At 42.9% G+C, this 25,367-nt stretch overlaps 1 protein-coding gene across 3 annotated transcripts in view; it reads left to right on the top strand.

Annotated features, from left to right (window-relative positions):
- Positions 1 to 24,737, top strand: part of LOC104599337 (protein TONNEAU 1a-like) — a 54,395-nt gene extending 29,658 nt beyond the window's left edge. Inside the window, exons 5-8 of one of the 3 annotated variants that reach the window (XM_010261841.3) lie at positions 10,467 to 10,603; positions 10,714 to 10,739; positions 10,825 to 10,978; positions 24,530 to 24,737. In XM_010261841.3, the coding sequence (XP_010260143.1) occupies positions 10,467 to 10,603; positions 10,714 to 10,739; positions 10,825 to 10,978; positions 24,530 to 24,581 (369 nt within the window). In that variant the 3' untranslated portion in view covers positions 24,582 to 24,737. Of the gene's footprint in view, positions 1 to 10,466; positions 10,604 to 10,713; positions 10,740 to 10,824; positions 10,979 to 19,070; positions 23,009 to 24,008 lie in introns of those variants that run through there. The other 2 variants (XM_010261842.3, XM_088898102.1) reach the window with 2 other exon arrangements.
- The last annotated feature ends 630 nt before the right edge of the window (positions 24,738 to 25,367 follow it).

Genomic DNA, 25,367 nt, shown 5'->3' with positions numbered 1-25,367 from the left:
CTGTGCATCTTCTTGTTCCCAGTCTTCGTATTCATTAGAAGCAGTGGAGGGTTTCTCCTCTCTTATGTGCTTCACCTTCTTCTTTGCCTTCAGAAAAACCTCTACAGGCTTAGCCCAAGGGACATAATTCTCCCCATGCAGTTTAATGGAGGTCATTTGGACATTCAGGTAGTCCGTAGATATCATCACATTAGATTTACTATCACTGTTATCTCCCATTGCTGAATTCTTTTATCACCGAATTCTGCACACTACACACTGCACACAGACACTTCACCAAATTCTGCACATTGATTTCAGCAATAATAAGTGCTGAAAGTTGCACTTTCAACACCACAAATCCTACTCTACAGCTACCTGAAGTTTCACCACTAGGTGAACACCACTGCCCTTCGAATCACACACAAACCAGCATAAACCCTAGCACGCTACAACCTGAAACCCCTCCATACGATCTGTACCATACCTCTTATGTGCTTCATAACAGAAATTATGCATAAAAGAAACTCCTTACCTCATCGCCTGAAGGACAACCACACGAAGAAAGAAAACACCCACTGCACCACACGTACCAGCCCTACATTAATTAGGGGAGGGCTGAGAAAACACAGCAACCGACCACACACGACACAACCGGAGGCATAGACACCTCCAAGGGAAGAGGGCGATCACTCCTTTTTAGCCCTTTTTTCAATCTCCAATCGACGGCTGAGAAATCAAAGAAAAACCTAGGTTGAATGCGCAGAAGACAGAATTCTAGGCAAGTTCGATTTGTTTAATTTGGCTCTGATACCATGTTGAAGTTCGGTCTGCCCTAGAAGTCTGTTTATTTGTTAGCAGTCAAGTAAAGCAAGCAATCAAGAAGAAGGAAGAAAGAGGAAGATAGAGAGAAAAGGTCTGGTTCGAAATTAGGAAAAAATTCAAAACCTACTTTCGGCCAGACCTGTTATTATATTATTAATATGATAGGAAAAGACATCAATGCCTTATTTAAGTAAGAGGCACTCGAACTAACATAATAAAACAACTCAGCAATCTCAATAGGTACAAAGACCGAAATAGCTCTTTACTAACAGAATCCATCTAAAAGAACAAGAGGGGTCTGTAGAGAAGATGGGCCGAAGAGATTATGTTCAAAAATCCCTCTCTCTGAACCCAAGTTGCCGCCACCTTCTTCTTCTTCTCTCATCTTGAACTCTGATTTTTGCTACTTTCTTTTGAATTTTTGCAACTTTCTAAATAGTCATTTATTCTCAAAAGGATGTTCTTCTTCTTGGTATCAGAGCAGGCTCGTTTTTCCCTTTTTTTCACCTTTTTTTCCCCATACACAGTGTGTATGGAGAATTGAATCGTATGAATAGTTAAAGAAACCTATTTCAGCCCAGTTGTTAGTGGTTTCTGGAGAAAAGGGGACTGGTTTTGTCGTCCTCTTGGTAGATTCAAGTGTGTTGCCCGAAGCCCTAATTTTCTGGAGGAATCTAATTGCGGGCCCCACAGGGAGTTTGACTTGGGCGCTCAGTGATTGAAGGCCTTCTCATTCTTCTTCTTGAAAATCGAATCAAGTGGATTGGTGTTCTATGAAGTCTACAAGGAGCGGCTGAGTTTTCTCTATTTCTCCCAGCTTCCGGGTGTGACACAGGTTACTGGTACAGCTGCATAGAGGTTGGCTCACAACACAGTTTTTGTTCTGTCTTCATTTGTTGTTATTTGAAGTTGTTTGAAGTCATTTTTTGAAGTATTTAAGAAGATGAACTCCTCAGACTTTGAAAACAAGCATGTTGCTGAATTCGGACAGGTTCTGGGAGCCTCTGTAGACTCTCTACTGGTTGTGACCACAGTCAAGCTGGATGGAACTAATTATCTGGCTTGGTCACAATCAGTAAAAATTCATATTTGTAGTAGAGGCAAATGGGGTTTTATCTCCGGGAGCAAAAAGGCTCATCCGGAAGATGATCCATCATATGAAAAGTGGATGCAAGAAAATTATACTGTTATTGGATGGCTTGTGAACTCAATGCAACCACAGATTAGTCAACACTATTTGTGGATGAATTCGGCAAAGGAAATTTGGGATAGTGTTGCTGAAACCTGTTAGAATACTCGAATCAGGGGTATTTTGGTCATTTTAATTTATCTGGTTGAGAGTGAAAGGTCTATTTTATCTAAGTTTAAGTTATGTGTCCCATCTCTTATGAGGGACAATATGATCTTTCTTGTAACTCTATTATTTGGAATAAATACAAGTGGGTCGGCTAGGGAGGTGATTTTTACTCTCTTCTAGTCTGGCTGAACTCTTCTTCTTCTTCTTCTTTCTCTTTCCTTTCTTCTTCTCTACTTCAACCTAGAATCGAATAGGGTTTATTTACATGGTATCAGAGTAGTAAAATCTTGCTCTCCTCTTTTTTTTCTCATTCTTTCTTGCTGCTGTCTTTTTTCTGGGTTCACCGCCAACTATTACAACCATCTTCATTCTTCGGCTGACCTGAGTGGAAATTTGACAAGGGGCTGAAAAGGAGCTGTCGTTTTGTGGTTCTGGAGGTGAGAATGCCTCCGGTCGTTGTGGTAGTGGTCGTTGAAGTGGTGTACTAAACAGTCTCTATTCAATGTACGAAGAGGGCTGTATGTGGACAGGTATGGACACTGCTGTCTTTTGCCCAAGTAAGGGGCTGTGAATGCTGTGTGTTTTGCTTCAAAATTTGTTTGTTGTGGAGGTTTGGAGTGACTGATATGCATATCAGTCGTGTTTTTCTTTGTTTTACCTCATATGTGTGTTGAAAGAAGAGTTGTCGACTGCTGAAGTTCAGGACAGCAGTGGTGTGGTGGTGGTTGTGTCGTGTTGATTGGTGTATCTATGATTCTGAATATTTAAAAGCGAACTCTTAGACCTTGTGTGTAAACAGTTCTGTAGTGTGTAGAACAGGTGTTTGATGTGATGACTGAGTGATTTCCGTCTTAGTATTTGATGTGCAATGTGCATTTGAAGAAGTTGGAGTTGGTGGTGTTGTAAGTAAGATAAGTCTTATGAAAGTGTGTGAGGTTGTGTTGCATATTTGAAGGTGAAATAATTAAGATGGCTTTGATTGGAGATGGGAATGACAATAAAACAGGTGTCATGCTTTCTCCAGACTACTTAAGTGTTCAAATGACATCCATCAAGTTGAATGGTGAGAATTATGTACCATGGGCAAAATCTGTGGAGGTGTTCTTAAAGGCCAAGAGGAAGGTAAAACATGTGAGAGAGGAGAAACCTTCCTCTGATTCTCCGGGGTTCAGTGACTGGGAACAGGAAGATGCACAAATAATGATATAGCTATGGAACAACATGGAATCAAAGATTAGTGTGAACTTTATGTTCCTAGATACAACTAAAGAAATCTGGGATCATGCTAAGAAGCTATACTCCGTACAAGACAATACAACTAGGGTGTATCAGTTGTATCAAGAATACTATAATCTGAAACAAGGAAGTCAAAGCTTTGAGGAATACTATGCAAGTTTGAGGAACATCTGAAATGAGCTCAACGTGTATCATCCTCTAACATTGGATGTTCAGATCCAACACCAGCAACGTGAACAACTTGATGTGACAAGGTTTCTTGTGGGTTTGAAGACTGAGTATGAACCTGTCAGAGCACAAATATTGGGGGGTCTGCTCTTCCCACACTTGAAGAAGTTTTTTCCCGTCTTAAGAGGACATCTATTGAGTTTGTAGAGCATTCTTCTCTCTCGGACAGATCTGGTCTGGTGGTGATTAAAGGGGGTGGCCGTGGAAATAGAAGTGGTGGTGGTAGTAGTGGACTTCTAGGCAACTGTGGTGGTCACATGTTTAACCGCGCTGGTGGCCGGAGTGGAGGCCGAGACTCAGGGGGAGGTCGTGGTAAAGGAAGAAGTAATGCCCAAAGAAAGTGTACACACCATGGTTTAGAGGGAAACACAGTTAATTTCTGCTATGATTTATGTGGTCCACCCAACACTTGGGGCTAACCATGCTATGACTAAGGGTAGTGGTACAATTACTGAAAGCCAGCAAACTAAGCCCCCCTCCACATCTACTGGTGCTTTTGGGAAGGAAATGGTGAGTGTACCACGTGCAGTATATGAGCAGTTCCTTCAGACATCTCAGCAGAATACCGCTACCCTTGCCCATTCAGGTATGGCTTGCTTAGCTTCCAAAGCCTCACACTGGATCATTGACTCCGGAGCCTCGAACCATATGCCTGGGTGGCGGCAAGCCATGGAAGAGGAACTCTCTGCTCTTCGACACAATCACACGTGGGAACTCACTGCTCTTCCTCCTGGTAAGCATGCTGTTGGGTGTAAGTGGGTCTACACAGTGAAGTATCTTCCTGATGGCAGTGTGGAGCGATTGAAGGCCAGGTTAGTGGCCAAGGGCTATTCTCAGCTGTATGGTGTGGACTATATGGAGACATTTTCTCCTGTGGCTAAGATTGGTTCAGTTCGGGTGTTGATTTCATTAGCTGCTATGTATGATTGGCCTCTTGTACAACTTGACATAAAAAATGCCTTCCTACATGGTGATCTCATTGAGGAGGTGTATATGGAGCAACCACCAGGGTTTGTTGCTCAGGGGGAGGATGGTAAGGTTTGTAGACTCAAAAAGGCAGTTTATGGACTGAAACCATCTCCATGTGCTTGGTTTGGTAGGTTCAGTGAAGTGGTGAAAGCCTTTGGGATGAAACAATGTCAGGTAGACCATTTTGTGTTCAGCCATGACTCAAAAGATGGGAAAACCTTGCTAGTGGTGTATGTGGATGATATTGTCATAACTGGGAGTGACAGTAACGGAATCGACAGGTTGAAGAAATTCTTATAGGACCACTTCAATACGAAAGATTTGGGTAAGCTGAAGTATTTCCTAGGAATAGAAGTTTCAAGGTCAAAACATGGAATTAACTTATGTCAGACAAAATTTGTTCTTGACCTACTTGAAGAAACAGGGCTGTTAGGTGCTAAACCAGCAGAGACTCCTATGGAACTCAATGCCAAGTTGAGTGTTGATGCAGGTGAAGAGTTTGATGATCCTGGAAGATACAGGAGATTGGTGGGAAAGTTGAACTACCTGACCATTACTCGACCAGATATATCATTTGCTGTGAGTATGGTGAGTTAGTTTATGCAAAATCCTCGGGTTCTTCATTGGGAAGCTGTTCTGAGGATTGTTAGGTACCTGAAGGGTGCTCCAGGTCGTGGTTTGCTATACCGAAATGGAGGGACCCTTGAGATAGTAGGGTACACAGATGCTGATTGGGCTGGTTCTATATCAGACAGGAGATCAACTACAGGGTATTGTACCTTCCTTGGTGGCAATCTTGTAACTTGGAAGAGCAAGAAATAAACAGTGGTGGCAAGGAGTAATGCAGAAGCTGAATACAGGGCTATGGCTCATACCACGTGTGAACTAGTATGGTTGAAGAACTTGCTACAAGAGATGGGATTCTCAGTTGATAAGCCCATGAAACTATTCTGTGATAACCAAGCTGCTGTTCACATCTCTTCCAACCTAGTCTTCTATGATAAGTGGAATGATAACCACATCTCATGTGATCTCAGGAAATATGACATATACTCTCCAGCTTGAGGGGGAGTGTTAGAATACTCAAATCAGGGGTATTTTGGTCACTTTGGTTTATCTGGTTGAGAGTGAAAGGTCTATTTTATCTAAGTTTAAGTTATGTGTCCCATCTCTTATGAGGGGCAATATGGTCTTTCTTGTAACTCTATTATTTGGAATAAATACAAGTGGGTCGGCTAGGGAGAGGTGATTTTTACTCTCTTCTAGTCTGGCCGAACTCTTCTTCTTCTTCTTCTTCTTCTTCTTTCTCTTTCCTTTCTTCTTCTCTACTTCAACCTAGAATCGAATAGGGTTTATTTACAAAACCTATTCCCAAAAATTAAATGTGGCCAGGGTTTACAAGTTGAGAAGTGATGTGAAGAATTTGAGACAGGGGGAGAAACCATTAGTTGTATACTTCTCAACATTGAAGTCTTTATGGCAAGAAATAGATTTGATAGAAGTTGTAGCCTGGGACACCACTAATGATGCTAAGGCTTACAGAAAACTGGTTGAGAGAAATAGGGTGTTTGAGTTCTTTATAGGGCTAAATCCAGAGTACGACATTACAAAGCAAAATATTTTATCCAACGATAGTGTCTCATTGTCTCAAGCATATGCCTTGGTAAGTAGTGAAGAAAGCAGAAGACTTGTCCAGGTCCAAGGGGCTGATCTAAATGATCACTTTGCTAATATGGGAGTGAAACCCAAGGGGGTTGTAGGGACTCCAAGTAGCTCAAGGAAGAAAGAGATTATCTGTGAGTATTGTAAAAAGCCAAAACACACTAAAGACAGGTGCTGGAAATTGCATCCTGAGCTCCTACCACTTCGGTTTCAGAAAAAGTCTGATAATATAAATGTAGGGAGTGCCAATGTTGTTGCTGGTCCAGATAGTGACAGATATCAAACTGAAGAGATAACGGCTAGTGAGTAGTTAGTAGCTATGAAGGCAGAATATGAGAAGTTTGGGAGGATGATTAGTCACCTAGAGGGTGTGACCTCTTCTTCCAACCCTCCAGGAAATTCAACCTCTTCTGCATTTGCTCATTCAGGTATACGGGCTTCTACCAATCATGCAACCATTTCAGGTAATCGTAGGATCCCTTGGATTATTGATTCTGGTGCTTCTGATCATATGACTAGCCTTTCTACTTTGTTTGTTTCATATGATTTACTTCCTGGACGTGACAAAATCACCTTAGCCGATGGCTCTCTTGCCCCTATCTCCGGCAAGGGAACCTTCAAGGCTACAGACTCCTTGGTTCTTCCTTCTGCTCTTCATGTACCCAGACTAAATACAAACTTGTTATCTATAAGTAGCCTAACTAAGTCATTAAATTGTTGTGTAACTTTCTTTCCTTCCTATTGTGTTTTTCAGGATCTAGAGTCTCAGAAGGCGATTGGGAGTGGCTGTGAGGCGAATGGAATATATCTGCTGGATATTCTTGGACAGTGCCATGAACAACCTGAAAAAGATGCTTTTGGGTCTACATCTACAGAGTCCATCGGTCGAGTCATGTTATGTCATTTTCGTTTTGGTCATCTTTCTTTTTCTGGATTAAGTCATTTATTCCTAGAACTGTTTAAGGGAATTAGTTTGTCCAATCTTCATTGTGAGTCTTGTGAGCTATCAAAACATTGTTTTTTTTTTTTTTTGATCAATATTAACTCATCAAAAGAAGATTTACAATAGGAAGACAAACACGCTTATCTTCCAAGAGCAACAAAGAACCTCAAGAAAAGAAAAAAAAAGAAAGAAAACACACTATAGCTACAACTTAGCCCAAAAAAGTGAATCCCTTTCTGCCCCTTGTTTAGCCGTCAGCTAGGGAATTAGCCGATCTTTTAACCCAAAGTATCTTAACTTCCATCTCCCGCACCAGCCACTTGAATTTCCTCCTCTCATTATTGTACTTCCATAAGCCATTGTGATCTTTAATCAGCCACCCTATCACCACCTCTGAATCCCCTTCAATTAAGAGTTTCTTGATGTCCAACTCCTTAGCTTTCTGTACTCCTTCCATAATTGCAAAGATCTCAGCTCTAAGGGAGTCACCCACTCCAATTTGCCAAGATGACTTCTCTTCCTCTAGGGATGTATGAAACAGATATGAAAGGAAAGGTCTGCAGGCTGAAGAAATCTCTTTATGGACTCGAACAATCCCCTAGAGCATGGTTTGAAAGGTTTAGGGCTGCCCTTATTAGCTTTGGCTATGTACAGACACGGTCTGATCATACCCTCTTTGTGAAGAGGAGAGGATCCTTGGCCGTTTACCTGATTGTGTATGTTGATGATATTGTTGTGACTGGTAATGATGTCTCAGGGATTAATGATCTCAAATCTTTTCTTCATATAGAGTTTGAGATCAAAGATCTGGGGGAATTGAGATACTTTCTTGGCATAGAAGTTGCTAGATCCAAGGATGGGATCCTTATCTCTCAGAGAAAGTATGTTATTGATTTACTCTCTGAAACAGGGAAGATGGGTGCTAGACCAGTTGCTACTCCTATCGATATGAGCCATAAACTCTCTGCTTCAAATGGAATATTGTTAGAAGATAAGGGAGTCTTTCAGAGACTACTTGGAAAATTTCTTTATCTATGCATGACTCGGCCAGACATTACATATGCTGTCAGCTGCATCAGTCAATTCATGCATGCTCCCACGGATGCTCACATGGCAGCTGCAGAGCGGATTCTGTGTTATTTGAAGGGCTCCACTGAAAAGGGAATTCTATTTGCTAAGCATGGCCATATGAAACTTGAAGCCTACACAGATGCTGACTAGGCCGGAAACATTGATGACAGAAGATTTACCTTTGGGTACTATAGCTTGGTGGAGGAATTGGGTATTAAGCAGAATACAGAGCCATGGCTCATGGAGTTTTTGAACTATTGTGGCTTAGATCCTTGGTGGAGGAATTGGGTATTAAGCATGATAAGCCAATGATGTTATACTGTGATAATCATGCCACCATCAACATTGCTCATAACCCAGTGCAACATGACAGAACTAAGCATATTGAAGTTGACAAACACTTCATTCGAGAAAGAGTGGTTTCTGGAGAAGTGTGTACCTTTCATCACCTCTGAAGGACAGTTAGCTGATTTCCTCACCAAGGGCATTCCCAAGGCTAAACTTCAGCATGATATTGGCAAGCTTGGCATGATTGACATCTATGCTCAGCTTGAGGGGGAGTATAGAGAAGATGGGCTGAATGGCCCATAGGCTGTTTATCCTTTTTTATCTTTTATGTTCTTTGCTGTAATGGGCCTTAATCTGGGCTTTATTCTTTCTTATGTTATGTCTTTTTAATTTTCTGCCCAACTAGGGTCTTCTCTCCTCTTGAACTCTGATTACTGCTACTTTCTTTTGAATTTTTGCAACTTTTCTAAACAGTCATTTCTTCTCAAAAGGCTGTTTTTCTTCTAGGTCCAAAGAGATCTCCTTGATCTCATTCATCAATCAATTAGGGAGAGAAGCCTTTATAAGGGTGAGTCTCCCTCCTTTAGAGATGGGGTTTTTCTTCCACTGACCCAGTCTTTTTTCAGATTTCTCTATAACAGTGTCCCAAAAGCTAGTGGACTTAGGATTACCACCCAAAGACATACCAAGATTACTTGATTGGTCAATTGTCCAGCTTATGGCCCAAGACATCCCTCAGCTCCAACGACTGATTTTGGGGGAGATATTCCCAGGAGGCTACTTATTGCCAAATTACATTTCTGCATATTTATAAGAAATTCCAACTATTGATCACCTCATTTCCCAAGTAAGAGATGCCCAGAATGTGTTCACTGTCATATTTAACTACAAAACGTGGCCCCATCTCCTCTGCCACTATGCTTTTGCTGTGATGATTGGTGGCATTTTAATATTTTATTAGACTTAAGGTTGCCAATAGGTTATTCCTTGTTCTTTTCAGTCTGTTATTAATACATGATCATACAGGGTTTCAACCACAGTGGTAATATACTAATGTATGTGTGGGAGGTATTCTCCCTTGATACCTTGTATTGAAATGAAACTGTTTGCCTGCCTTTGTGCTTGACTAATGTATATGTGGGAGGTATTCTCTTTTCAACATTAATAAAGGAAGTTGTTCTAACTGATAAAATTCTTTCCTTGGTATATCTTTAATACTATATTTTCCTTTGATTGATTTTATGGTTTTATTCATGGAAGAATTCTTTTAGTAATTTTTAATGGAGGAGTTACTAGTGGTTAAGGTTTCAAATGTTAGTAATTTTTATGGACATTTTAAACCATGCTTTCAGATTTGGTGTACAGAATCTTTCTTATTGACACGTGTCACCTATATCTGTGTCCAGGCATGTGCAACTCTGGTGTATTTGAATGGCATGGGAAATTCTCATCCAATAACGCCTTTTCTTGACATGCATTTTTAAACATGAACACAATGAGATACTGGTTACCAAGGAAAACATATTATTAAATACCAACTGCTTTTGCCATTTTTCTTCCACCAAGTGTTCCTTGCACGAGGGAATAGAAGAATATTTGAGGATAAAGCTTGCAGTATGGGACAGGATGGTAGCTGCTGTTAGCAAATCTGTGGCAGATTTGATCTTGGTTCTTCCAGAGTTAGGAAAATTGATGAGGACTTGGGGAATAAGTTGGGGGAGGTTTTGGGTTTTAAAATCTGTAATGTGGAAAATTTACTTTGAATTTTCAATCTGTTTTGTATTTGGGTGATGACTCGTCACCCATCAGATTGTAACCTTTTTCTGATTTAATGAAAGTTTTTATTTACTTGTCAAAAAAAATATTATATGTAGCTGGTTGGTTTGCCTTAAGAGATTTAACTTCATATTACATTATAAATTGCTACGCAATTCTTGTTTAAAGCTTAATTATTTATTTGTTGCACAGAACTTATCTCAAGCAAGGGCTACTGGTAGGAAAATAATCAGTCCAGAAACAGAGTCCTTGTCCAATCTAGAATTCAGGAACATCCGAAGACCATCATCATCATCATCTGTTGCTGGAGGATTACCACCACTTGGGAGGTATGATAAAAGCTTCTATTGCCATTATAGACCCAATTCATGAAATTAAACTCTCCCCACCATTGTTTCTTTGGCTCCTATTGATATGTTCCATCTCACTTTTATGCTAGGCCAATTCCTGTTTCCCAAACATCTGGTAAGTAGTGAACTACTGATCATTTTTCCATTTTGTTGTGTGCTTGGTTGCAATTTTTCTCGTCTGAGCTTTTCTAGAATTCCAGATAGGAGAACAGGTTCCTCCATGCCAGGGTATGGGAAGGATGAATACAACTGGAGATATGATAACAATGAAATCTCAGAGGATGTAATTCGAGCCTCAGATGCCTTGGAAAACATCCACTTGGATAGAAAAGCACGAAATTTAACATCTTGGCGGTATGTCTTCCAACTATTTTTTATTGTTAACCAGAAACTTTATGAATTTAAGGCTAACTCCAGCTACGCAGATTCCATTGTAGCTTGTTTATTATAATTACATTCAGCCTGGATGGGGAACAATCCCCCAATATAAGTTACTTCTGTTCACCCCCTGCCTAGCAAGGTAATCTGTTAGGTCATTAGTCATTAGAGTTCCTTGTGCCCATACAAAAATTGTTCTCAACTCCCTAGCCAGTTACATAGTTTCTGTCATCTTATATCTATAAATCCTAGAACCAGAACTGTTGTTTTTAAGCCAGTCCACAACTACCTTTGAATCCCCTTTCACTCAAACACTTTGCAATGAAGGGTTTTAGAACCTTGTAGCATTGCTAAAAGGTTCAGTCCTAGTAGAATCTCCAAAGCCTATAGCTCCTCAAAATATAGCCATAATGGTTTTTTTTTTTTTTGATTAAGAATGGATGAGGAAGGGGATAAGGAGTTTAGTGAAAGAAAGGGAAGCAGGTATTAGAGCTAGAGGCTAGGGGTGTAAAGGATTGAAGCAATGAAGATTGTAAGCTGGAATGTGAGGAAGAGATCCTTAATAAAGGAGGTTATGAGAAAAGAGAACCCAGACATAGTGCATACTCCAGTTTCACACCACTTGGCCCGTACAGAACGATTCCAGCTCCGCTGCCCTGCTGGTTTGACGAGCCATCTACGCGAAGGATCCAGGGCTCCTCATCCCAGTTCGCGCTTGGTCTAACTAGGAGATATGCCGTACTGGTTGCTACTTCACGGTGCTCGAGCTTAACCGGCCTAGGAACCTCGGGCTCGCCCGAACTGGGGGCCTCATGTTCAATCGGCCTGGGGACTTCGGAGCTGAAAGTGCATTCCGCGACAAAGTCTGCCAAGGCTTGGGCCTTGATAACAGTTCGCGGCTTGTATTGGAGATCGTACTCGCTGAGCTCGATGGCCTACTTCGTCAACCTACCAGAGACCTCAGGCTTGAGCAAGACTTGCCTCAGAGGCTTGTTGGTGAGGACGACAACAGTTTGAGCTTGGAAGTACGGACGAAGCTTCCAAGCTGCAATGACTAGCGCGTATGCCAATTTTTCGATCTCTGGGTACCTCGTCTCAGCTCCCTGCAACACTTTGCTAACATAGTAGATAGGTCGCTGGACCCGATCTACCTCTTTTATCAGTACCGAGCTGACCACCTCGTCACTTGCCGAGAGGTACAGCTCCAAAACATCACCCTCCTCGGGTCGGGTTAAGACCGATATACTGGCGAGGTACCTTTTGAGCTCGTCGAATGCAAGTTGGCACTCTTCGGTCCATTCGAAGCCTTTGCTTTTAATTTCCTTAAAGAAAGGCAGGCAGCGATCTGCCAATTTGGACATGAAGCGACTCAGAGCGGCTATACGGCCGTTCAACCTCTGAACCTCCTTCAAATTCCGGGGTGGTCTCATATCTAGGATAGCCTTAATTTTATCCGGGTTAGCCTCAATGCCGCGTCGGTTAACGATGTACCCTAGGAATTTACCCGAGGTGACACCGAAGACACACTTATTCGGGTTCAATTTCATGTTAAATTTACACAGAATTTCAAAAACTGAATGCAAGTCTTGTATTAAATCATGTGAAAATTGGGTTTTGACGACCATGTCGTCTACATAACATTCTATTTTTTTGCCAATCAATGGCTCAAATAATTTATTTATGTCTCTGAAATGTTGCCCCGGCATTTTTTAACCCAAAGGGCATGACCTTGTAACAGTACAGGCCGAGCTCGGTTATGAAGGCAGTATTTTCTTCGTCAGCTGGGTCCATCCTGATCTAGTTGTAGCCCGAATAGGCGTCTAAGAAACTCAGCAACTCATGCCCTGAGGTCGCGTCCACCAGACGGTCGATCCTGGGGAGTGGGAAGCAGTCCTTTGGGCAAGCTCGGTTCAGGTTGGTATAATCGACGCACATGCGCCATTTACCGTTAGCCTTTTTTACTAGAACGGGGTTGGCCACCCAGCTCGGGTAATGGACCTCTCTAATAAAGTCGGCTGCGAGGAGCTTCCCGACCTCCTCGTCAACTGCTCTCCATCGTTCTAGGGCTAAGTTGCGTTTCTTCTGTCTAACGGGCCTAACTATAGGATCGGTATTAAGCTTGTGAGTTATGATGCTAGGGTCTATGCCGGGTATCTCTGCTGTGGACCATGCAAAATCATCTAAATTTTCAAGTAAGAAATTTACTAGTTGGGATCGCAGAGGCTCCTCAATAGAAGCGCCGATGTGAAGTGTCCGAGCTGGGTCCTCTGTCGATGCCGGGATGGAGATAGTCTCTTCTGTGGGTGCAGCTCGCTCCTCGCACTGCTCCGCAGGTCGCTCTAGCTCGAGGTCATCTACCACCTTGGCTTTTCCTTTGAGGGCGGCGATGTAGCACTTGCGGGACTCAAGCTGATCACCTCGCGCCACCCCAACTCCGAAGTTCGTAGGGAACTTCATCGCCAGATAGTAGGTGGAGACCACCGCACGTAAGGCGTGGGTGATGGGCCGATCTACTATGGCATTGTACGGGGAGGGAGTTGCGACCACCAAGAAATCACGGTTGAGCCTTACCATGCTAGGCCAGGTGCCGACCTCCACAGGTACGTTGACTCTTCCCAGGGGCCTAACTTCCTCTCTGCTAAAACCTACCAAGGGAGTGCTTGTAGGCTTGAGATCGCTCTCCCAGAGCTGAAGTTTGTCGAATGCTGCTTTGAAAAGGATATCTGCCGAGATGCCCGAGTCGACGAGGACACGCCTAACTTCAAAGTCATTAATCTTTATCTTTATGACGAGCGCGTCATTGTGGGGGTAGTGACCCCGCGCGCATCGTCCTCTGTGAAGAAGATCGGGTCTTCTGTCCTTGGCCGCTTCGAGGGATTCTGCTCTTCCCCGGCGGCCTCGCGAGCTGATGTCCGAGCTGTAGCCGAGGTGCAGCCCGCGACGATCGAACCTCTGACGATCACATGAATAGTTCCCCGAACTGGTCTTTCTTCAGGGGGCTGCCTCTGCGGCTACTTTGCTTGCTTGCTGGATTCGGGAGCATCTCTACTCTGCTCCCCCTGCCGACCTGCTTTATTATTATTATTATTATTTCTATAAAATTTCTTAAGTATCCGCGACGGATGAGCTCCTCTATCTCGTCACGGAGCTTTTTACAATTTTCGGTGCTATGACCATGGTCTTTATGGAAATTACAATACAAATTCTTATTTCTTACACTAGGGTCCGCCTTCAGCTGAGGTGGCCACTTCACATACGGGGCGTCCTTGATCGCCATAAGGATCTTGGCCCGCTTCGCGTTCAGGGGCGTGTAGTCCGTCCTCTCTGCTACTGGAGCTCGAAAAGGTTGACCCGGCCTTGCCCCCCGAGCTTGGTCCTTCTTCTTCTTGCTATCACCCTGAATTGAGGACTTTGTCTCCCTTTTTCTTTTCTCAAGGGCCTATTCACCTTTCTGGTTGATCTCCTCCTCCATCCCTATAAACTGATCCGCGAGCTTGAGGAATTCGGTCACAGTCTTGAGCTGATTAACAACCACATGCCACCTGAATTCTTTGTGCGTGATGCCCCTCTTGGCCGCGTCATTGAACCGCTTGATATAACTCCGGATGGACTCTCCTTCCCTCTGGACTATGCCAAGGAGGCTCTCTTGGGTTCTGGGGCACCGCTTGCTGGTGACAAAATGAGAAGTGAAGACTTGCACGAACTGAGCCCAGCTTCTTGTTGATTCGGGCGCAAGGTTCCAGTACCATGTGCGGGCCACCCGTTTGAAGGTGGTGGAGAAAGCCACGCACATGCAGGACTCGCTGGCCCTCGCCAGGTGCATCTAGGACTGGAAGGCGTCAACATGGTCATTCGGATCGAAGGATCCGTCATACTTATCCAACAGGGGAACTTTAAAGTCCTTGGGCATAGGAACAACAAGGTGTTCTGGAGATAGGGGGATGGAACTGAGAGAAGCGGAGTAGCTTTTACTTCACTCGAGATTACCTCTTCCTTACCCTTGAGCTCGGGCAGGTCGTGAGTGGCAGCTCAACGGCGCCTCCGCTGCTTCTTTGCTGGTTTGGTGTTTGTACTGCTGGCCTTTGTGTTACCGAGCTCGATGGGCCCAGGGAGGGTCTCGGACTGCTGCTGGTAGCTGCGAATTGAGGAGGGAGCGGCTGTTGGGCCTGAGGCAGTGGGGGAAACTGTTGTTGATACTGATACTGGGAAACTTGATGCAGCACTTGCTGCTGATAGAGTTGAAACTGCTGGAACTGTTGCATTTGAGCTTGCATAGCTCGCATGCATTGCATCAGGTCTTCAAGCTGGTTTTGGCTGGTCACCGGAGGAACGATGGAGGGTTCAGTGAAGGTTGTTCCAATCGTGTAAGGAAGTGGAGCGTTCACAGGTGCCACTGTCTGAGGCACATTCAGGCTGGGAACTCTGTCCGCAGAGAGGGGGACGGTGAACTGTCCAATGCAAACAGTGGGAAGCTGAGGTCGCTCCGCAGAGGCGTTTTGGTCGGCACCTCGTCCGGCATTGCTAGAGGAAGTCATGGATGCTGACTTGGGGAGGGTTAAGAGATTTTACCCCTCCCCTTGCTTTGTTGTATTTTCTCCTCTTTTATTTTTTTTTAATAAAACTTCAGTTACTTGTCAAAAAAAATGTTTTTTTTTTTTATCAATAACAGAACCAATTTTATTAAAAGAAGAAATTTAGTACAAAGAAGGGGGAGGGATAAACACTCTTAACCCTCCCCAAAAGAAATATTACAGTACAACCCAAAATAACCCATTCCTTCCCACCCCTTGTGTAGCAAGTGTATCAGCAACAGCATTTGCATCTCTTTTAGCCCAATTACAAGACACCTCTACCCTTGCAGCAATTTAAGGAATCCCTTTCACCAATTGAGCCCGAGAGGACTGCAAAGATATTTCCTTCTTCTTTCCTGGAAACTCCCCCAATGCCAAAAGGACCTGGATTGCCTTCACTGCTACCATCAAAGTTAAGTTTATGAAACCACTTGAGGGTTGGGACCACAATGGCCTGACCACCTCCTTGGCTGGAGTAGAATCAGTCACGTACCTCCACTTACTCATCACCAATGCCAGGAACATCTCTAAAAATATCGAAAGACTTTACCCAATGGATTACCTTGATGGTGATAGCTCAATGATAGCTTCTATACGTCTTGATTTTTAATGGAAAAGCCTTTGATTCCTCTCCTCCTAAATTGTCCAACACATGACTGCCCTTGTGCATCTCCACAATATTCTTCCCCTCTTTTTTTACCACAATGTCTCCATGTTTATTCCTGAACACACCACCAATGCTTGAGGGTCCCAGATTAACCAAAGCTGCGACCATCGCTTTCAACTTGTTTTTTCACCTCATCGCCAATAGTAAATTACAGTTTTATTAAAAAGGGCATTACCCAATGTTGGTCCCAGCTATCTGGGGTCTTGGGAGGGGGGAGGCCCGGAGGTGTAGACTATATTTCCCTCTCTTTGAGAATCAGAAGTCGTTTCCCTCTTATTCTTAATCTTTCTCCGATTGATGGGATTATTGTTTTCATCACCTTTCTGGTTTTTGTTTTTGGTCTTTGCTCCCTTCTTCTTAAATACTCTCTTAAATTTATTACAAGGACCCACCCCCAGAAGGCCATCCCTCAACTGATGAACAAAGTCTTCAGACATGAATCAAGTTTCCGTTATTTGTTCCTGTTAGTGGTGTTAGTGAAGGGGTATTTCGGTCTTTGTACTTGTTGAGAATGTTGATGTGTACTGTTATGTTAGATCGAGTGCCTCTTACTTAAAGAAGAGCACTTAAGTCTTTTCCAATAAGTTAATAATATAATAACAGGTCTGGCCGAATCTAGGGAGACCTTTTTTCTCTAATTCGAACCAGCCTTTCTCTCTTTCCTCTTCTTTCTCTCTTCCTCTTTCCTCTCCTACTTCTTGCTGTTTACTTTACAGTCAACGAACAAGACAGAATTCTAGGGCAGGTCAAACTTTAACATGGTATCAGAGCGAGGTTCAACAAATCAGACTTGCTAGAATTCTGTCTTCTGCGCATTCGAATTAGGGTTTCTCTTGGGTTCTCAGCTGTGAGTTGGAGACTGGGAAAAGGGCTGAAAAGGAGTGATCGCCCTCTTCCCTAGGAGGTTCCTATGCCTCTGATTGTGTTGTTGGTGATTGGTTGTTGTGGTTTCTAAGCCCTAGTTAGGGCTGGTATGTATGGTGCAGTGGTGTCTCAGCCCTTCGTGTGGTTGGCCTTCAGGCGATGAGGTAAAGTTTTTTTTTATGCATATTATCTGTTATGGAATACATGAGAGGTGTAGTACAGTTCGCATGATGGGTTTTCAGATTGCAGTATGCTAGGATTTATGCTATAGGGTTTATTCTGGTTTGTGTGTGATTCGAAGGGCAATAGTGTCTACTTAATGGTGTTGCAGTTTTCAGCATTTAATACTGCTGAAATCAGTGTGCAGACTTCGGTGAGTAGGGTTTGTGGTGTTGCAGTTCTCAGCATTTAATACTGCTGAAACCAGTGTGCAGATTTCGGTGAGTAGGGTTTGTGGTGTTGCAGTTCTCAGCATTTATTACTGTTGAAATCAGTGTGCAGATTTCGGTGAAGTGTCTATGTGTAGTGTGCAGTGTGTAGTGCTCATAATTCAGTGCTCAGAATTCAGTGATAAGGGAGTTCGGCAATGGCAGATAATAGTGATAGTAAACCTAGTGTCATGATATCTACTGACTACTTGAATGTCCAAATGACCTCCATTAAACTGAATGGAGAGAATTATGTCCCTTGGGCCAAGTCTGTAGAGGTTTTTCTGAAGGCGAAGAAGAAAGTGAAGCATATAAGAGAGGAGAAACCCCTCGCTAATCCTCAGGAGTATGAAGACTGGGAACAGGAAGATGCACAGATCATTACATGGTTGTGGAACAGTATGGAACCCAAAATCAGTGTGAACTTCATGTTTCTTGACACAGCCAAAGAGGTGTGGGATCATGCTAAGAAACTGTATTCAGGTCAGGATAATACCACTAGGGTATATCAACTGTATCAGGAATACTTCAATCTGCAACAGGGAAATCAGAGCCTTGAGGAATACTATGCCAGTGTGAGGAATATCCGTAATGAGTTAAACGTCTATCATCCTCTCACTTCTGATGTCAAAGTTCAATAGCAACAGCGAGAGCAGCTTGATGTGACACGGTTTCTGGTGGGGCTGAAGTCTGAGTATGAACCAGTACGTGCCCAGATACTAGGGGGATCTGCTCTTCCATCTTTAGAGGAGGTGTTTGCTCGTCTTCGGAGGGCTTCCATTGGATCTATGGATTCTAATGTCTCAGATAAATCAGCATTTGCAGTATCGAGAGGTCGAGATGGCAGAAGTGAGGCTCGAGGAGCCCAGCCTGGCAGGAGTGGTAGTGGTGGACCTACACATATCCGTGGTGGTGGTCGTACTGGAGGCAAAGATTCAGGGGGAGCTCATGGTAGAGGACGTGGCTCGGGTCCACGGAAGTGTACTCATTGTGGTTTGGATGGACATACTATTAACTACTGCTATGACTTACATGGTCCTCCCTCGACGTGGGCCAACCATGCCATGACTAGTGACACCAGTTTCAGCTCTAGACAGGAGAACCGGGCAGCTGATCCAATGCCTTCTACTCCCTCAGATGGCCCAGGCAAGGAGATGGTGAGTGTTCATCGGGATGAGTATGAAAGGTTTGTTCAATCCAAGTCGCAGCAGAACACAACTACCTTTGCACACTTAGGTATGGCTTGTTTGGCATCCACACCCAACCCCTGGATTATTGACTCTGGAGCCTCCGATCACATGACGGGAACTCCAGGTGTGTTTTCATCTCTCACCCATTGCTCAACATCACAATCTGTTACCCTTGTGAATGGCTCCACATCATCTATCTGTGGTGTTGGTAATGTTGACCTAGACCCTGTATCCCTATCCTCTGTTTTATTTGTACCTAAGCTTCCATTTAATCTTATGTTTGTTAGCAAGCTGACCAAGTCCCTTAAGTGCTCCATCACATTTTACCCCTCTATGTGTGTTTTTCAGGATCTCAAGACGGGGATGAAGATTGGTGGAAGGCATGAAGCCGGGGGACTGTATTATCTTGATGGTGGTGGAAGAACGTCAACGGCCCTTCAGTCATCCATTTCTCCTCTCCAGTGGCATTGTAGATTTGGTCATCCTTCGCTGAAAGTGTTGCAGTCCTTAGTCCCTTCATTGAGTCAACTTTCTGTTTTAGATTGTGAGTCATGTCAATTTGGGAAACACCATCGTGTTCCCTTTCGTTCTAGGGTCGATAACCGTGTGTCGAGTCTTTTTTCTTAAATTCATTCAGATGTTTGGGGTCCTTATAAAGTGATGTCATATAATGGATACCGATATTTTGTTATTTTTGTTGATGACTGTTCAAGAATGACGTGGCTCTATTTAATAAAAGAAAGAAGTGAATTATTTGCCATCTTCCAGAAATTTTATGCTGAGATCCGCAATCAATTTGGCGTTCACATCAAAATTTTCCGTTCTGATAATGGTCGTGAATACTTGTCTTCATCTTTTCAAGAATACTTGGACCAACATGGCATTATACACCAAACTTCATGTACCTACACTCCGCAACAAAATGGGGTTGCTGAGAGAAAGAACCGCCATCTTGTAGAAACGGCGCGCTCCCTCATGCACCACATGAATGTTCCCAAAATCTTTTGGAGCGATGCAATGCTCACCTCTTGTTTCTTAATTAATCGGATGCCCACGTCTATGCTTGATGGTCGTTCTCCTTTTAGTGTCTTATTTCCCAACATGTCTCCGTTTCTGCTCTCCTCGGGTATTTGGGTGTGTCCGCTTCGTTCATAATCTTGGGTCCCGGGACTGACAAGTTAGATGCACGTTCCCTGAAGTGTATCTTTCTTGGCTATTCCCGAACTCAGAAAGGGTACAAGTGTTATCATCCCAGTTCTCGTCGTTCCTTGGTATGTGCTGATGTTACATTCTTCGAGTCTACTCCGTTCTTCGTGGGGTCCGGTGCTGCTGCTTCCTCCACATCACCACCTCCTCTTCCTCTTCTTGTGGTTGATCCACCTCCTCTGGTTCCAGTCATGCCTACGTCCTTGCCTCCGGTGCCACCGTCGGTTGACCGTCCACCCATCCGTCACGTGTATACACATCGCCCGCGTGTACCGGCTGTAGCTCCTCCAGCTTCATCACCGTCGACAGATCCAGCTCCAGCTCCGACACCAGCCTCCGACCTAGATCTTCCTATTGCCTTCCGGAAAGGTAAACGTACTTGCACCCTTCACCCTATTTCCAATTTTGTTTCACTTACCCACCTCTCCGCCTCCCATCGCCAGTTCATCTCTTTGTTATCCTCCGTGGTTGTTCCTAAGGATGTCCAGGAAGCCCTTACCTCTCCAGAGTGGTGCCGTGCTATGGAAGAAGAGCTCTCTGCTCTGCATCATAATCACACTTGGGATCTCACCGCTCTCCCTCCTGGGAAGCAGGTTGTCGGTTGTAAGTGGGTGTATAGTGTTAAGTACTTGCCAGATGGTCGTGTTGAGCGCCTGAAGGCGCGGCTGGTTGCCAAAGGGTACTCCCAAACCTATGGCATTGACTACACAGAGACATTCTCCCCGGTTGCTAAGATAGGGTCAGTTCGTGTCGTCATCTCCCTTGCAGCTATGTATGATTGACCTCTCCATCAGCTAGATATAAAAAATGCTTTTATGCATGGTGACTTGCTCGAGGAGGTCTACATGGAGCAACCACCAGGGTTTGTTGCTCAGGGGGAGGATGGTAAGGTATGTAGACTTAAGAAGGCTATTTATGGACTTAAACAGTCCCCTCGAGCATGGTTTGGTAGGTTCAGTGAGGTGATCAAGAAGTTTGGTATGAAACAGTGCCAAGTTGATCACTCTGTCTTCAGTTTTGACTCGTCGGCAGGCAAATTAATATTGGTGGTGTATGTGGATAATATCGTTGTGACTGGGAATGATAAAATGGGCATTGATAGATTGAAGGCATTCCTACAGGAACACTTTCAGACAAAGGACCTTGGCAAGTTGAAATACTTTTTGGGCATAGAGGTAGCAAGATCTAAGCATGGCATTAATTTGTGTCAGAGGAAATATGTGCTTGATTTACTGGAAGAAACAGGGTTGTTGGGTACTAAACCGGCTGAGACACCTATGGAAACAAATACGAGGTTGAGCAGTGATATAGGTGAAGTATTTGTAGACCCTGGTAGATACCGACGACTTGTAGGCAAACTAAACTATCTAACCATTACTCGGCCAGATATTTCATGTGCGGTTAGTGTGGTGAGTCAGTTCATGCAGAAACCTTTGGTCCCACATTGGAATGCAGTGCTAAGGATTGTGAGGTATCTGAAAGGAGCTCCTGGTCGTGGTTTGCTGTATAGGAGTGGTGGAAAACTGGTAATAGAAGGATACACCGATGCTGATTGGGCAGGTTCTATGTCTGATAAACGATCTACCACAGGCTATTGCACCTTTCTGGGGGGTAACCTGGTAACGTGGAAAAATAAGAAGCAAACAGTTGTGGCAAGAAGCAGTGCAGAAGCAGAATATAGGGCCATGGCACATACTGCTTGTGAATTAGTGTGGCTGAGGAACCTTCTACAAGAGATAGGATATGACATCAATACTCCAATGAAGCTCTATTGTGACAATCAGGCAGCAGTTCATATCTCTTCCAATCTGATGTTTCATGAAAGAACCAAGCACATCGAAGTTGACTGTCATTTTGTGAGAGAGAAGGTGCTGAATGGGGTGATAGAAACTGCATATGTTAGTACGGGAAACCAGTGGGCAGACTTGTTTACAAAAGGTTTGAGTCGGGGGAGAGTGAACTACATATGTAACAAGCTGGGATTATATGATATATACTCACCAGCTTGAGGGGGAGTGTTAGTGGTGTTAGTGAAGGGGTATTTCGGTCTTTGTACTTGTTGAGAATGTTGATGTGTACTGTTATGTTAGTTCGAGTGCCTCTTGCTTAAAGAAGGGCACTTAAGTCTTTTCCAATAAGTTAATAATATAATAACAGGTCTGGCCGAATCTAGGGAGACCTTTTTTCTCTAATTCGAACCAGCCTTTCTCTCTTTCCTCTTCTTTCTCTCTTCCTCTTTCCTCTCCTACTTCTTGGTGCTTACTTTACAGTCAACGAACAAAACAGAATTCTAGGGCAGGTCAAACTTTAACAGTTCCTTTAGGTTTTTACAGGTTCTCCACTGAATTGTTGTCAGCGGTAACCCCTTCAGCTACTTTCAGAAAACTTTTTTGATCTCAAATCAACCCCTAGTTTGCCCACGGCCACCTCAGTAACATCTTCTCAGGTATTTGTCTCTACCTCTCCTGTAAATCAATAAGTTCACAATGATTCACTACCTCCTCCATCTCCCCATCTTGAACGTCACCATCCTCTTCCAACTCTGCACAAGGTTCAGAAACAACCTCCATTAGATTATAATCTTTTTCTACATTGATCTAACTCTGACTCAGACAAGGCTTGATTTCTTGATTTTTTTTATCAATGTTGACGTTGCCTTGAGTGATATTTTCTCATCTAAGTCATCACCAGCACATGAAACTCTTGTTGCCCCAGCCATCGTTTCCGTACCTTCAATACTAGTTGATCTTGCATCACTTTTGCTTGTCTAATAAAAAATTTGAGGGCCCAAGTTACTTTTATACTTGAAAAGTACTAATGAATCACCACTTGGCAGTCTCTATTTTACCATCAAAATTAGTCCATCCGGATAAGAAATCTAGTTTCAATTCTCGGAGGAGTGCCCACAGTCTATTAATGTATTTCTTTTTTGAGCAAAAGAGCTGAGCTATTGGTGGTGATACAAGAATTGCAGGCTGGCAAGGTCTTTCAATATGAGATCACTGATAGTGGAAGGCAATTCAAGAGTGGTAGTTGGTAGCTAAAATAAAATAAAAAAAAAAAAGTATAACATTGTTTTACTATCTGAACATCATCAAGGAGATATTGGTTTTTGAGACGGTAATAGAAATTAATTTTTCCTACTCATAGATTAACAAACACCTTGTCAGATGCACTATCTAAACAAGGGTTAAATAAGGAGCAACATTTTTAGGGGATCATTGAGGCATAGGGTGTAACTATAAAGAAGAATGGGTTAGGTGGTCAATGTCAGCCTAAATGTGGATTGTCGGCATGATTGCATTAACCATTTTTATCATAATCTAATAAAGTTAACACTTGCCAATCAAAAACTGTATTTCTTTCTTCGTTGAACTGAACCAGAATTTGATACTGTTCAGCCATCTCCACTGATTCCTTGAACCCATTTTGAATGGTCAAAATGGTTATCTTCTTTGTTTACTGTCCCAGAAGGGAGTTTTTAGCCCATATAATCAGAGCTTGGAGCTATCTTCTTTGTTTACTATTGGCTTTCTTTTCTTTTTGATCAGTAACAAACAGAACTTTATTAGTTTATAATAGAAGAATGATGTACAAGATTGAGATTGTACTGAACACCCATTTTTTGGTAGACTAGCAGCTGCTACCTTCCCCCTACTTTTTAATTTTTATTTTTTTGTTCCCACTGATAGATTATCCTCCACTGCATCTGATTTCTATTAAACATTTGTCTTGCTAATGCATCAGCCTTACTGTTGGCTGATATTTGACTCCAAGTGTAGATTGTTAATTCAGCAAGAAACTTCACTCTCCTCATTATATGTGCCTATATGTCCAAGCACTTGTACTGTTGTCATTCAGCCATCCCACCATTACTTTCAAATCCCCTTCCACCATTAAATTTCTGAAACTATTGACTTTCTTTTAGTTAATGTTCTTGGACTTTGAACCCTAGGATCACCGTGGACACACTACTTGCAGCTATCACCCAGGCACTCTATCTACCCTTAGTGAGCCCCACTTCCACTTACTAAGGTTTGTCAAAACAAATTTGAGGCATGCTTTCCTTTACCCTTGCAGCTAAAGACATCCCGAAAGAGCTGATGGGGAAAATCTCAAAATTGTCCAGCTGTGGAATTTATCTATCATATAAGAGTGGCACACTCAGCTGGTAGATCTGGGTGGGTGGGGGGATTAATCCAAATGCATTGCTTGTGTTGCTCTGGGCTGTGCTTTGCAGAACCAACTAAAATTCAGGGGTGGCTGGGTTTTGAATGTTTGTGGAAAATGGAACTTCTATCTCATGTTGAGGTATTTTATTGTACCGTATTACCAGTATCATGGAAAATTACATCACATATAGGACAAGGTGCATACACGTACTCAGAATTTGAACAAGTATTCAACATGGAAACTCTTCCCATTTGAAGTGTCCGTGTTACATTGCATGGAAATTGGGTGTGAGTTGGAAGCTGAATATTGCAGTCAAACTGTGATTTGATCTTCTTGGACCATATAATATGGCATGTGTTTTGAGGGAAATTAAGAGAACAAGAATGTTCTTCTCGTTAAGGACCCACTGTTGGTTGTCTTGATTTCAGGCATACTGGGGATGGAATCACAGATGATGGTGGCAAAGCAGAACATATCTAGTTTCCATGTGACTGTACTTGTAGCATTCTGAATGTTTATCTTCATGGTTCCACGTTATTGTTTATTATCATGGAAATGGGAAAAACCGGGTCATGTATGAAGTATGATTATATCCTTTGATTTTAGTAATTTGGTTGAGCTTTTCTGTTTCCCAAAGTGTGGGTTCGTTTAGTTTTTCTGACTTTAGACATAAGATGGCTTATGGGAGTCATTACTGCATTAGCATATGAGCTCCCTTTATCAGCGATGGATAATTTACCATATAATATTCACTAAGACCATAGCAACGAGGAATTGGTGCTTCGGTTTTGTACCTCACAATCACAATTGCTGCTGCTTTTGGTTTCATTAATTGTTTAAAAAATGTAGCTTCCAGACATGAAAATACTCTGGCTGTTGAAGATTGCAAATGCCTTCTCTTGGAAGAGCTATGTTGTTAAAACAAGGAGAAAGAAAACCACCTGATAGGCTGATAATCCTAGATTTCTGACTTATCATTTTCTTTTAAATTGTAATGGGCATTAGCCATTTTGGCCCTGGTCATAGGAAAGGTACATTTATTCTTGAAACTGGGGATTCCCTGCTATAAATAAAAAATCATTGCGAGGCTAATCTTCATCATGTTAGTTGTTTTTGGGGCCGAGCTACGTCCGTTTTATGTAGTTCCTCCTATTTCTACCAAAAAAAAAAATCATTGTGAGGCCCTTTTCAAGCCATGAACTATGTATCTTGAATGAGTCCCCGGGTGTTAAGTCTTTAATTATGTTGAACGGTCAGAATCAAACT

Source organism: Nelumbo nucifera, chromosome 2 (genome assembly GCF_055504915.1).
Source record: "Nelumbo nucifera cultivar China Antique chromosome 2, China Antique-T2T, whole genome shotgun sequence".
Classification (NCBI taxonomy): domain Eukaryota; kingdom Viridiplantae; phylum Streptophyta; class Magnoliopsida; order Proteales; family Nelumbonaceae; genus Nelumbo; species Nelumbo nucifera.
Note: the sequence above shows the minus strand (reverse complement) of the source record. Positions and strands in the feature narration are given on the sequence as shown.